The 13,777-nt window shown below is 42.8% G+C and overlaps 2 protein-coding genes across 2 annotated transcripts; both read right to left on the bottom strand.

The window, feature by feature from the left end:
- Positions 1-2,790: 2,790 nt before the first annotated feature.
- Positions 2,791-5,637, bottom strand: drd5a (dopamine receptor D5a). Its single transcript, XM_079685098.1, has one exon. It carries the CDS (start codon positions 5,475-5,477, stop codon positions 4,029-4,031), a length of 1,449 nt encoding a protein of 482 aa, XP_079541224.1. The 5' UTR covers positions 5,478-5,637; the 3' UTR covers positions 2,791-4,028.
- Positions 5,638-7,221: 1,584 nt separating this feature from the next.
- Positions 7,222-13,777, bottom strand: otop1 (otopetrin 1). The gene is made up of 6 exons (XM_079685390.1): positions 13,067-13,777; positions 12,745-12,881; positions 12,376-12,434; positions 12,061-12,191; positions 9,365-10,272; positions 7,222-8,645 (listed from the first exon to the last, which is right to left on the bottom strand). Exons 1-6 carry the CDS (start codon positions 13,446-13,448, stop codon positions 8,475-8,477), a joined length of 1,788 nt encoding a protein of 595 aa, XP_079541516.1. The 5' UTR covers positions 13,449-13,777; the 3' UTR covers positions 7,222-8,474.

The following is a 13,777-nucleotide window of genomic DNA, read 5'->3' on the forward strand; positions in this document are numbered from 1 at the left end:
GAATGACTCAACTTCCTGATCCACAGATCATCACGCCATCTCTCATCTTTGTCCTCTTGGGAAAACACTGATCACAAAGAGGATGGAGGTGGAAGGTGTATAATCACTGGAGCACTGCAGCAGGGATTCAGGCAATTTGGCGTTTATCTCGTTGTCATTTCATCTAAATCCCATGACAGCTGTGTGATGATCCTCTTATGAGGCGAATATAAAAGATTGTCTTGATTTGTGGAAAATGTGTCAGAGGAGAACCTGTGAGGAGAACAGCAATGTCATTCTGCCGGTCTTTTCTTTAGCTCCTGAGTATGTCATGAGTATGCGTGTGGTGTGTCATCATTGCAAATTATGCTCCTGAAGACACTTGCTGCAGAAGGAGCTTCCACAGAGGAGGTTTTTGAGTACTTTCCCAGTTGTTAGATTTCTGTCTGCAAAAAGATGATCTCCAGCCTGATGTTATACTTGGGGAATCTGGTGCAGGAAAACACACAGGGTGGGGACAGATACCTGATTAAGGTGCTGCTGGCTGCCAGCAAGAAAACAATTAACAGAGCATGGTACAAAGCAGATCCACCTACAAAGGAGCAATGGCTGGGAGTAGTACAGGAAATACTTGATATGAAGAGATTCACACACATATTGAGGGTCCAGGAAGGGAAATTTGAGTCCAAATGGGAAAAATGGGTTGAATGTAAAAGGAAAATGAACGACACCACAAATTGAGAATTGGAACCAGACCATGATGTTGCATTGAAATAGGATAGAAAGCTTCCATGTCACTGTTTGCTTGTTTTTATTATTATTTGTATTTTCTTTTTTCTTCTTCAATGGGTCTCTAATTCAATTGTATACAGAACTATATGTGGTTTTGTATGTTAATAAAAATGTCAATAAAAATGTAAGTGAAAAAAAGAAAAGAAAAAGATGATCTCCCCGCGATAGCTTTACAACCATGTAAGATGCATCCACGAAAGTTAACAGATGTGTGGTTTCGATCAAAGTAAAGGCAAGTTAGAAGTAATTGTAGACCGAGGGTACAAAGGGGAAGGGGCTGGAGTGATCCCAGTGAAAAATGTCTGTTTGTTTAAAATTATTCTATGCAATATTTAAAAAACTGCTTTAATTTAATTATTCTGCAGTCAATTAAAAGATTACAATTCAATGTATATATATAATAATGCTTCAACGATACTAATCATACAATATACATATAAAGGCTACATTTAGGGTAATTTACTTAAGTATCTCAATGTTATGCTACATTAAACAGTACTTCTCTCCACTGTATTGCAAAAGGAGAAGTTGCTATGTTCTCTTAAGTATTTTAAATTGCATTTAAATGCATTGATGTAATTGACATTTCCTCACAGAATACAATATCACAAAGTAACAATGAGGGAGAGATTTAATTACAACACAGTTAATTTATTGGTTTAAAAAAGAATGCAGAGATGTGGTTAACTCACAACCCCAATAATATTTTTATTTTCAGATTTGTTGTTTCCAAATGAAGTAATGTATCCGAGTCACAAAGGGCATCAAAAATCCCCCTTAAAGATAAAGCGCTCTCTATTTTTTCTGCCTCTGTTTGTTCCTATGCCCCCAATGCATGAGTCAAAATGAAAACTTGGGTTCAGAGAAAGGTCACATAAAGTTTTAGAAATTCAAATTAAGTTGTTATTGTTTATGTTTATTTATTTCACTTGGCATGCTGTACATGAACACACTGCAGCAGCAAATGACTTCCTTGGTGGGCCGACAACAGGGACGAGATAATTGGCTCAGACTTTATATTTCTTTATTCTCTACAGATGCAATATGCGCATTCCAGCCCTCGGAGAAGACGTGAATTGTAAATCCGTCCATCAGTGTGCCTAGTACTTCAAATAAACCCCACTGAAAAGTAAGTTCCAAGCATCCAGATTAAAGGTCAATTTCTGACAATAGGCAGGTAAGTATCTCAAAGGGTGAGATAAGACAAGAGGCTGAATGTGTCTGTTAAGTCTTGTGTGCCTAGACCTTTATAAGATGGACACACTGACGGGATTTTTAAACAGCGGGTGTTTTTTCTCTGCTTGCAGAAAGATTGAATTGACAGATGCTGTTGGCAATTCAACTGACGCATTTACTCCCGCTTTGGTAGAGTTTCTGTATGAAAGTATTGATATCGGTTCAAAGAAAACAAAGCAGTGTGTTAAATGTGTGAACACTTGCCAAGAAGAAGACACCACCATGAAAGGCAGATCTGTCCTTCAAGGTATGTTCTTATTACTTTTTATTACTTTATATATACACAACTGCCTATTATTTTCATTTGATTCTCTCTAGCCCTCGGAAGAAATATTTCAGGTGTTTCAATCTGGAGGACATGACGGTCGAAGGAAGAGTCCTGGAGGAGCTGCAGACTCTAACATACACACTAACATAATGCCGTTTTAGTCTTCTTGGGACCTCTGACTCACTCTCTGTTTGCCTGCATAAAGTACTACTCCTTTCTCTGCTGTGAAACTGTCCAAAGAGCTAAAAAATGACTTTGAAAAAAAAAATAGGGGTCAGAGTTGAATATGCATAAGAGCTGCTGAGTACACTTGAAATGAAGGTTGAACTCAAGTAAAAAAAAAAAAACTGCAACCCAGCAAAATGTGTCCACTCGTGAAACCCCATAAACTGTAATGTGACCTTCAGGAAAATACCAGAGCACTCTGTTCCTCTCAGCATGACAGCATTTTATTAGACAAATGATGACACACTTCACTGTTTAAAGTACAGTATACATTCAGATCAGATCACCTGTACAGTACAAAGATAGAGGTGTTGGAGAGGTGATGTATGACATCCAGTTGTGTTGGCCCAGTGGCCCTTGTGCGTGTGTGTGTGTGTGTGTGTGTGTGTGTGTGTGTGTGTGTGTGTGTGTGCGCATGCGTGCGTGTGTGTGCGTACGCGTGCGTGCGTGCGTGCGTGCGTGCGTGTCTGTACAGGCTTTCTATAACAATTATTCCTGCAGCTGACAAACGCTGTAGCCTTATTGTGTCGGAGTTATTGATTCCCTCCTTGAAATCTTTGGTCGTTCAGGACAGCCTTGATCCTTTCTTTTCTTTTGTAAGGTCAGTTAGAGCTGACTGGTTGATAAAGCAGAACCATTCAGTAGTTTTGGCCTCAAGGAGAAATGAAGGTCACAGAAAAGAGTTAACGATGTTGACCGCTTTAATAACTGCTGGTTCTGGTCAGAATTATTTGATTTGGATTTCAGTGTAACTCTTGCAAGGTTATAGCATTAGTTCTGGTGCCTTTAAATCGTGTTTTCCTCCGGCCATCTGTGATCAAACTGCATAAAGGAGGCAGAGAGGGTGTGCTGGAGGAGGAGCCATCAGGGTGGGTGTAGTGCGTGGGTAAACACTTTGATACTGCATTTTGGCATCATGTAACTTTAGACACATTCCTTTCTCGTCTCAAAACTCTTCCTTAAATAAGATAAGGCGCTGAAAATGACTGCATTTGAGTAGAGATATCTTGGTTACACTGTCAGTAAGGCTTCCCTCAGTTTTCATACTCAGTGGAAAGGCGGGCACCGGATACACGGAGGTTTTTAAGCAGCAAAAAGGTTTCCATTATAATCATTATAATCCTCATGTGAGTTTTTACAAACATTTTTTTCCCTCTGCAAGTGGATGAGACACAGAAGCCTTTCCGGTAAACAACAGCTTACATTTAACTTTTTAACAGATGAAACAAAGACTTCACTTGTCATGTAAATAAACACCTACATCACTTATTTCAGAACAGGACAACAACATCACATCTCATTATTGACATAAAGCGGCGGCAGGGGGGACTGGTGGCTAGAGAGGCATGCATCCTGCTGAAGTGTCCATGAGCATGAGTCACTTTGTCCCTCAGCAGCTGCTCAGAGCGTGGTAGATCCTGACCATGTGGGGTCCATATGGAGAGCAGCTTCTGGGACCAAAGAGGTGAAGAACGATGAGATTATTATAAGTAATACATCCAAATGCACTGGGAGAACAACGTTGGAGTTAGTGTATTCCATTGGGTGTGAACGGTGACATCCTGTCAAGGCTGATATCTGCCTCGCAGTCTTCCAAGTCACAAACAGAGTCGGTGGCGATTTCATTGTTGTGAGAAAACTGAGAAATCCTGTCAAAAGTCTCTTCGTGTTCGATACATTCAACCACGTTGGGCATCATGTTCACGTATGCGTTCACGATCTCCTTGTGGGTGAGGGTGTCTTGATTATAGGAGACCAGCTCGTTACTGATGTTCACAGTTTCCACTGGCGTACTGGAGCAGAAGTTGCGACAGCCCAGGAGGCTCGCAAAAGCCTTCCTGAACTCTGCGTTGAAGGCGTAGATGATGGGGTTCAGGGAGGAGTTGGTCCAGCCGAACCACACGAACACGTCGAAAGTGGTTTCGCTTACACACGGCAGGCCCGCGTCCCGATCTGTGGCCGGCCTGTCGCAGAACGGGACCATGCAGTTTAGGATGAAGAAAGGTAACCAGCAAAACACAAACACTCCCATAATCACCGACAGAGTTTTGAAAACTTTTGTCTCGCGTTTAATTGACGTTTTCAAGGTGTTATGGCGTTGGCACTCTATTCTGTTTGTCCTGCAACTTTGCGCGTGCTCTGCTGCTCTCTCTAGGGAGGCTATTCTTCTAATTTGTATTTGTGCGATCCGGTATATTCGGGTGTAAGTCACAATCATAATCGCGACGGGAATATAGAAACTTATCAAAGAGGAGGAGATGGCATACTCTCTGCTCAGGCTGGAGTCGCAGTTCTCCTCCAACAGCCGGCTCGTAGAGGAGTTGTGCGTCCCCGCTGTTTCGTCATCGTTGGCTTTATGCCAGTTCAGCTGGACCGGTATGAATGAGATGAGCACAGACAACGTCCAAGTTATGCTTATCATAACAAAGGCAACTCTCTGGGTCATCTTCCTCTCGTAGTGGAAGGGGCTCGAGATGGCCCAGTATCTATCCATGCTGATGATGCAGAGGTTGAGGATTGAGGCGGTGGAGCACATAATGTCAAACGCTACCCAGACGTTACAGAAAGTGCCAAACGGCCAGTACCCCGCCACCTCTGCCACAGCTTTCCAGGGCATCACCAGGATGGCCACGAATAAATCCGATAGAGCCAGGGAGACGATGAAAATGTTGGTGACTTTGGTCCGCAGTGGCCGAAAGCGCAGCACCGCGGAGCACACCATGATGTTCCCCAGGAGGGTCAACAGGATGAGCAGGGACAGCAGACAGCCCGTCACGGTGCGCGCCACCAAATCCGTCCTACCGTCCTTTGTTGCCTCCGTTTCGGTGGTGTTCCACATAGTCTCTCCGAGGGGTGCCGGCGCTGATTCCATCACCTGCACCGCTGAGAGATACTTTGCTGGGTTCTCCATGTGTCTCTTCAGGTAAAACTGCAGTCCATTGCTCCGCGCGCGAGGACAGGCGCAGTTAACAGCCATTCATAGTATTGTTCCCATTGACACGCTCGGTTGCCAGCCTGATGTGGAGTGCAAAACACAGAGAAAGATAAAATTGATCGCCTTAAAACTGAGCCGTGCAACATGCCATGTGCGCTTTGGAGCTGGGACGCAGTAAGCAGAGAGGAGCGCATGTTGAAATTCGTGCCTGGGTCCAGTCGTCTGACCTGGCTGCCCCTGCGAATCTCTCAGTCCGAGGTATCCTGCACGCGGTGTGGGTGCGCAGGGAGTCCCTAACGCGCACTAACCTGACCAGGGCTGAGCGCATTGGTTGCAGAATCGCGCCTCCTTAGTGGGTGGTGTTACGCACAGCACTGCGCTAGGAAAGGGTGCGAGGAGAAGCCCTAAACATTTTTGAAGGAGCCACATTTAAATTCAGTTTAGAGATATATTTCAGTTATGGATCGTCTATCCTCTCCATGGGCCATCACATAACACTGCAGTGACAGGAGAAACAATATGGAGACATGGTTTTGTGTGCAGGATCAAACTGTGTGTCCACACAATTGACAAAACTATTAATAAAGAACCAAAGAGAGATTTAATTGTATTAACTTAATAAAGGTTTTAGACTCACCCAATCAGCATAATTATTTAAACCATGAGGAGAAGGAACTGTGATTGCAAAGGGAACTGAGCAAAGAGCTGTCCATGGTGCTGAAAAGGCAAATGTCTTCAGAATTCCCTCAGTATTTTAGAAACAGGTTTTACACCATGGCATTAAAAGCTATATTGTAGTTTTAATATGTATGATTTAAGGAAAAAATCCAATGGGTCTTTTAAAATAGTATGCATTATGTTGTTTTTTTAGGGTTACGGTTATTTGCGAATTGACGACCACAGAATGGGGCAAATATCTCAACCACTTTTCAGAGTCACCCTGCACAGGTGAGTCACATTCACACTCTCTGCGGACTCGCTCCGGCTCCGTCTGTGCAGCAGCAGTGGCGTTTCCGGCTTTGAAACGTCATGAGGTATTTTTAGATATATCTGCGTGCCTGTCAAATCGTTGTGACACTACGTCAAAAATAATCCCCCAACGCCCGATGCCAAATACTCTGGAGTAACCTATAATCTCTGGAGGCAGGAGGCAACTTGTGTCAGGAACAACATTTTATACTTCACGTATTAAACATTATTACAAATGTTACGAGAGCCAGTGAATTGTCATGCTGAAAGAACTCAAGGGTCTGTCAAGTGTCGAAGAGAATAATGTCTAGAATGGGTTGTGTAGAATACTTTGGCTGTATGTTAGAAGTAAAAAAAAGCAGTTAAACATTGAAAATACGAATACAGTTATTGTTGGTCGATGTTCAGTTAAGAGATTATGATAAATGCCCATTTATTCATATATCTGAAAAGAAAATGTGATTCTCTAAATGTAATGACTCTGCATACTTTTGATTCTCTCTAAATGTATGATTGTGAACTAATCCAAGCTGTTGTGGAATGGAGTTTTTGTACTGTCAGATTAAGCTCATGGAAAAGCATAAATACTTGGCGCCACCTTGTGAAGTAAATATGTACTACAAAGCCAGCCTATCAAGAAAGTCAGTGAAAATGTCCAAGGCTCTCCTGGAAAAAGTGAATCTCAATAGGAGTTACCTTGTTAAATAAAAAGGTAACAATGTAGGAACATTGATCAGAGATCTTCGGTGTAATGCAGAAAACCACATGAAAAAATGTGACACGTCCTCTTTATGAACAAAAGAAAGCTAGTCTTTATTTCAACATATACACTCATCACTATTGTACACATTATTTCATATGAGCACCATTTCATTAGAATTTCATAACACTCGTAACACAGGGTCTGAATGAGTTTGATCAGCACAACAGTATTTACAAAGATTATATAACATTGGATTTGCACCTAAATTAAAAAAACATGTTTTTTACCATAAATTGGCACAAAGTGAAATAGCACCAGGTTGAGAACTGACTAGGTATACATTGATTGGATATAAAAAAATGGTACAGTACAAGTATACAGTATATCTGTGTATATATGTTTAAAAAGTAGTGTCACAGACTGGGGTGGGTTTTATTGATTATCTTTGAGGTGTAAACATACAAGCTCTTCATTCTTTTATATTGTGTAAAAATCCTCAAACAATTTAGATACAAGATTTTCACTTTTGACAATATAGGGGCACCTTTATTTAACATCATCGGGCCATGAAGTGAATCTCTTCTTTGACAGTGGATTTGTTATTTGACCTAAAACTGTTATCTAGGCCATAACACGTAATTTTGAACACAACTTGACAGAAGAGGATCATAGAACAGAGCGACATTGATCAACCTTATACAACTGAGAGTCCGAGAACTGTAGTCCAACTCATAGAGATAATACAAAATATAGTGCTCAGATTGCAGCTGCCTTTGCAGCTCAAGTGTTAGTTCGTCATTTGACTTGAACTACTAAGGGAATGAAATGAGAACCATATCCATAGAGAGTATGAACACTTCAGTTCAGATAGAGTAGGGGTCACATGTGGCTCTCTTGCATACAGTACTATTAGATGTTTGTGACAGGGGTTTCTTACCCGTTGTATTCAGTGAGCTACTAAATACTAGTAACATGAAACAATGCAAAATGTGTGTGTCGGTTACAGCATATCCATTTTACACAATGAACCAGTGAGGAAAGCCTACTGAACTGTGACTACAGAAAAAGAAGTACAAAGGTCTATTCTCAAAACCAAAGGTCCTTCTCATCACCATTTTTAATAAGCCTCGTGTTATACAAGGTCATTCTCCAAGGAACATGGGCTAATAGGTTCGTCTTCCTCCTTAATCCCCAGACAGAGGGATCTACGTTTTGTTCGTCTCCATAGCTTTTTTGCCAAGTCTGTTGGAGTGTGACCCAGACCGCCTCCTGAACGGCTGACCTGTGCTGGGAGACACTCTCGGGAGCCGGTGGTGACAAGTGTTCATGTGCATGTTATCTGGCGTTGTCAGCCGTCTGCTATTATGTCAGACTCTGCGGAACACCTCGAAAAGGGAGGCGACTGAGTGCATGCGGTAGAAAAGGTTCAAAGGAATAGCGAAATTGAGAACTGTGGTCCATATGCTAAAGCCAAACGTCTCCTGTTCCAACCCGTTGTCGTACTGTGGCCGGCAGCCAAAGGCAGGAAGGATCCAAAGCTGAAAGAAAGACAGAACTTTAATTAGTTAAACCTGAATTTACTTGTTTTGGCCACTTGGGGGCAGCAAAACCTGCTGTACTCAATACATTGACATATTATCACCCTCCCCAAGGAGGTCAGGATTACGGATTACTTAAAAATTGCTAGCCTGATTTTCAAGAAGCTTGGAAACTTGGTGGAAGGGTGAGGCATTGGCCAAGTAAGAACCCATTACATTTTGAGTAAAGCTGTTGTATTATGGACACCAATTATTTTTCACTCTTGTCAGCATTGTTAGATAGGGCATTGCCTTGGCGTAACTGGAACTTTGAATAGCGTCATTATAGTGACCTTGTTAAGCTGTTAGCAAAAGGCTACCACTTTACTTAAAGCAATTTTAGCACTCATTTGAAGTTGTGTTTCTGGGCGCCTTCACTCGCGGTTGGCTCTTCTTTGGTCTCCACCAACTCTTAGAGGAAATATCTTGCTCAATCGCTGCTAAATGCTTCACTATGTTCAAAAGCTAGTTGACATCTGTGTCTGCCTACAGGACTAACATACAAGCTCATCGCTTAAAAAAGCTGATGAAAATGAAAACCCAAATAATGAGCCAAAAGAAGCTCAAATGCTCTGCGGGTAACAACAAAGTTGAGTGATAATTTTCTGTGGGTGTGTCACTACCATAAAAAAACGTTAACGTAATGATGTACATGCAGGTTGACAAATGCAAATGCTTACCGAAATATTACACATAATCAGGAAGACAGCAATGTTTTTCAGGATTTGCCTCTTTATGTTTGTGGGCTCCTTTACTTTGTTTCCAACGGTCAGCGGCACCTCGGAAGGTTTCCTGGGACATCTGTACACCTGTCCGCTCTCCTCCTGCTCGTTCTCCATGGTGCTGCAGGTTCTGTCTGGAGTCACATATGCCCGGTTGATGATGCCGTTGTACGGCGGGGCCAAAGACGACGTCACCGAGAAGATTTCTGGAGAAGCTGGTAACTCGGGGTCTTCCCTCTCGCCATCCTCTTGCTTGCGATACAGGGACTCCACGATAAAGAGGTTCTGGATGTACTTCTCCAGCACAATTAGCAGAGAGTATATGAGGTTGGTCCAGCGGTAAGGAGGGCTGCTGTCGGCCCCTAACACGGCTACTATGCTGCACCAGGACATGAGCCAGGAGCCGATGGAGGACCCGAACAGCAGCTCCGTGTCCAGCTGTCTGGATGGGTTCTTGGAGGTGTCGAGCGGCACGTGATCAGCTCGATATATTATCAGACCTGAAGCACCAGCAGAGCACATGAAAACCAGCATGACAATGCCATAAATGTAGAACATGGAAATGGCTGACTGGCGCATCTTGAGGGATTCTTCCACATGGGTGACGTAGACCACCAGGATCCCGATAGTGCTGGCCAGTGCAAGAAGACCCAGGACGGGGCCAACCGTCAGGCCTTGGGTTTTGGTAGCCAGCCTCTTACGGTTCGAGGAGAGGTCAATGGTCCGCCCAATGTTCTTCCACATGACAAAGAGCATGGCGGAGACAAAGATGTGATACTCGACATTGAAGGGATAGAGATAGAAGAGGCTGCTGGAGAACATGGAGCAAGTGCTGGTGGTGCAGTTACAGTGGGGTTCAGAGTGCACTGCAAGACAAATAAAAACAGATGCAGATTCATGAGAGACATGTTTATGCTGCTCTACATTAATACTAATGCTGTCTTTTAAAACAACATTAGAGGAATACCGTATCCACAAGTGCCATTTGTGTATTCGACATGCATCCTGTGTTAACTTGAATTCTTGAAGAAAATATTTCATGCATGTCTCAATCGATTGACGAATCAAAACGTGGAGAAAAGATGTAATGAATTGAAGCAAATGGGGGGCGCGATCAGTTTACAAATTCATACACACACTTGTGCACTAATCTAAGTCACTAAGTGAAATGCTCTTTGAAACTATGGGTATTTGTAAATGTTGATAAGTATGTAAATGTAGCTTGTAAATATGTTGTATGATATCTTCTATTGTTTTATGTTGTTTTATGTTTCATGTGGAGCCTAATTGCTGCAGGTCTCCCTTGAAAAAGAGATCTAGGATCTCAAGGGACAATCTGGATAAATAAAGGTTTGAAATGAAATGAAGTCCCTTTCCTGCACACATGTTCCTGAATGAAAATAGGCTCGTGATAGAACAATGCAATACTTTTGAATATACTCCAATAAAACATTTGTGACCACAATGAATGAAGGTCGTATCTGGGCTTTGAAGATGTATGTAATTTAATGTTAACATATTTTAACTGTAAACAAATCTTTGAGGGGCCACCGAACCTTTACTCTAATCCAATCTTATCTTAAATGTTTAAAAAGAACTATTTTGAATCGCAGATTGGGTTTGTTGACTTCCTTTTGCTACAGTGCAATCTTATTTACACACTTATTTACAGTCCAAGAGAGTGCATCAGAAGATCACATCTCTGTTTACTAAGGCGGTGTTTCCCAACGGTTTTGTTTGTAGCCGCAATGTCTCACACTATTTACTCATTGTGACCAGTTCACTCACAACCACGGTATGTTTCTTCCCTTCCCTACAACTAAGAAATGAGCATGGTCCTTTTTGCCACTTCTTAAGTATTTGGATTTGTGAGGGCATTCACATTTTAATGGAATTTCTTTTTGCCTTTTTCAATAATTCAGAGGGTAGCCAGTTCAAATCGTGTCTGTTTTTTAAATAAAGGTTTGGGCGCTATCTTGCAGCACAAAGTTCCATAATAAATTCCTATCCGACCCCTTGATGGCCTTATTCATTAGTCATATTCTCCTGATTTTATTAGAAATCCGACTCATTAGCTGAAAATCTGAGATGGTGATGACAATGCACTTCTTATACTTCCTCCTTGTCAAGCCTGCCACGCTATGGTCATGCTGATGCCCTCTAGCGATCATCTCAACAAAACCCTGCCGTGTGCCCCCCCCCCCCCCCTTATCCCCTCCCGAAGGCCACCACCATGGTACTGCGGTCTTTAATTAAAAATGAAACAACAGTCAGGGTGCAGCCAGCCTCACAGTCAGCCGGATATGAGGAGGAGTAGCCGAACCCCCCAACCCTGGGCTTAGATGTATCAGTTACTGTAATTGCAGCACCCATGGGAGTAAGCAGCCTGGGGACAAAGCCGTCTGAGGTCAAGCGGGGGGTTGCCAAGGAGGGTGGTGGTGAACTAGCACTAGCAACACTGTGTGTCTCCTGAAACCTAATAGAGAGACGTTCGACACAAACAAGACCCACTGGGCTGCAGATCTAACCTCCCTTCCCCTCGCAAACCCTCCTCTCCTTCCCTCATTTCTTTCATCCATTGAAGTGAGCTCTCAAGTAGACTATTGTACTTGTCTTCCAGGTACAAGCCAGCAATCAACCCCATTGGCCCTTACCTATAGTGAGGTTTCCGTAGCCCAGCGCCGAGAGTCTTCTCTTATGGTTGTTCAAGAAGTGCTCGGCTTCTGACATGACGCCGTTGCACCACAGGAGGAGGTTTGTAAATACTGCATGGATTACACCAAATCTGGAGAGAAACAAGGTTTATGGGCGTTCATTTGACAGCAGTGTTAGGATGATGATACAAGTTGTTGTGATCTGGAGGCATGCAGATTCAATACTTTGCTCATTCTTTAGCTGAAGATGATATTTCTCACGATTGTGATGTCAAAAAAGTGTTGTTAAATTATGTAATTACACTTTTCACATACCTCTCAAATGTTTCAAAGCTCTTGATGACATCCTTGATGTGAAACCAGAGAAAATGCACCTAAACAAATTGCAACAAGACACAATAGTTAAAAAGACACATTTGTATCCAACATCTTTCTTATTAAAACCCATTTTATAGACAGCAAAAACAACTTGAGTATAATTTAAATCCCTTCACCAGAAGGATTTCCCTTGTCAGTAACACTCAAATAACATGGACAATGACAGGATTATATTGTTGCAGCAACTCTGTGCTCGCCTCAACAACAAAGACCACATTATTCAAAGACCTACCTGGTTAAGTGGTGCACAGCAAAAAATCTGAAAGATTATTGTGTATTGAAATTAAAGTGGGTTTGGAAACGTACCTGTGCAATGGTGTGAGTCGCATGGATGACAGGATATACCCCAAGCACAGCAGACACACAAGACCGATAGCCAACATAATACCCGATTCGGAAAGCGTCCATGATCAGTGAAAGGAGTGCAAGGAGAGTCAAACCACCTACAGAGAAATAAAGATCAATTTAAAACTGTCACTCTGGTTATATAGCAAAACATTGTTCAATCAATCACAAACCATTTTATATTGCATTATGTGGATGTGTGATCTCATTTCATCTCTAGAAACATGGAAAACATTAAAATCAATTAGATTTATTTTGCATTTACTGCTATAAACAAACTCACCTCTTATCCAGCATGTAGTGGCGTGGACATCTTTCTCTGTCCGCGTGTTTTTCTGTCTCTCCCGCACCAGGATGTACCACATCATCCAGATCAGCTGGAGGATCATGAGGCATGTGACAAAGGACAGCAGGTGCTCTTCCTTGACAGAGGGGCCATGGTGCGAGATGGCCAGCATCAACGCCACCCCGATCAGCAGCAGGTTGGTCCCGTACTGGCCGCTGAGGATCTCTGCGTTCTTCCTCGGGTAATCCCCTGACAAACTGAGTTTTAGTTTGCTGAACATCTTCTTGTCTTGCTCGGAGCTGGACGACGAGGAGGAACTGTGACAGTACTTGTTAAGGCACATGTCCAGGCCGTTGTGCTCCACCATGGTGGGAGGCATGAGGGAAAATATCGGAGAGAGGAGTAAAGTCAAAGCCTAGCGCTATAAGAACATTTGGGGGAGGCCAGGTGTCTAACCTGTTGCTACAAGGTGGGGATTCAGACAAATAGGTACCGTGCCAAACATGCCCATTCAATCTTCAGGGGTCCGGCTCAGTGGTCACGCATAGTTTCAATGTCCAGCCTCGCTGAGGATGGACTTGATAGATGCCTTTGTCATCTTTAAACCTGAAACTGAAAATATCTGGTCGCGTACCAGGCGCGCTGAGTCACTGAAAATGATAGATTGCGTTTCAGTCTTTGGTGATCCCAGACCCCCGTACTCATGAA

This window comes from Notothenia rossii, assembly GCF_949606895.1.
Source record: "Notothenia rossii genome assembly, chromosome: 5".
In the NCBI taxonomy this organism is placed as follows: domain Eukaryota; kingdom Metazoa; phylum Chordata; class Actinopteri; order Perciformes; family Nototheniidae; genus Notothenia; species Notothenia rossii.

Coding starts and splice junctions, on each gene's coding strand:
- drd5a (XM_079685098.1), bottom strand. CDS start 5,477: ATGGCTGTTAACTGCGCCTGTCCTCGCGCGCGGAGCAATGGACTGCAG.
- otop1 (XM_079685390.1), bottom strand. CDS start 13,448: ATGCCTCCCACCATGGTGGAGCACAACGGCCTGGACATGTGCCTTAAC. Junction 12,882..13,066: donor CACTACATGCTGGATAAGAG/GTGAGTTTGTTT, acceptor ATTTCTCTGTAG/GTGGTTTGACTCTCCTTGCA. Junction 10,273..12,060: donor CTACGGAAACCTCACTATAG/GTAAGGGCCAAT, acceptor TTTGTCTTGCAG/TGCACTCTGAACCCCACTGT.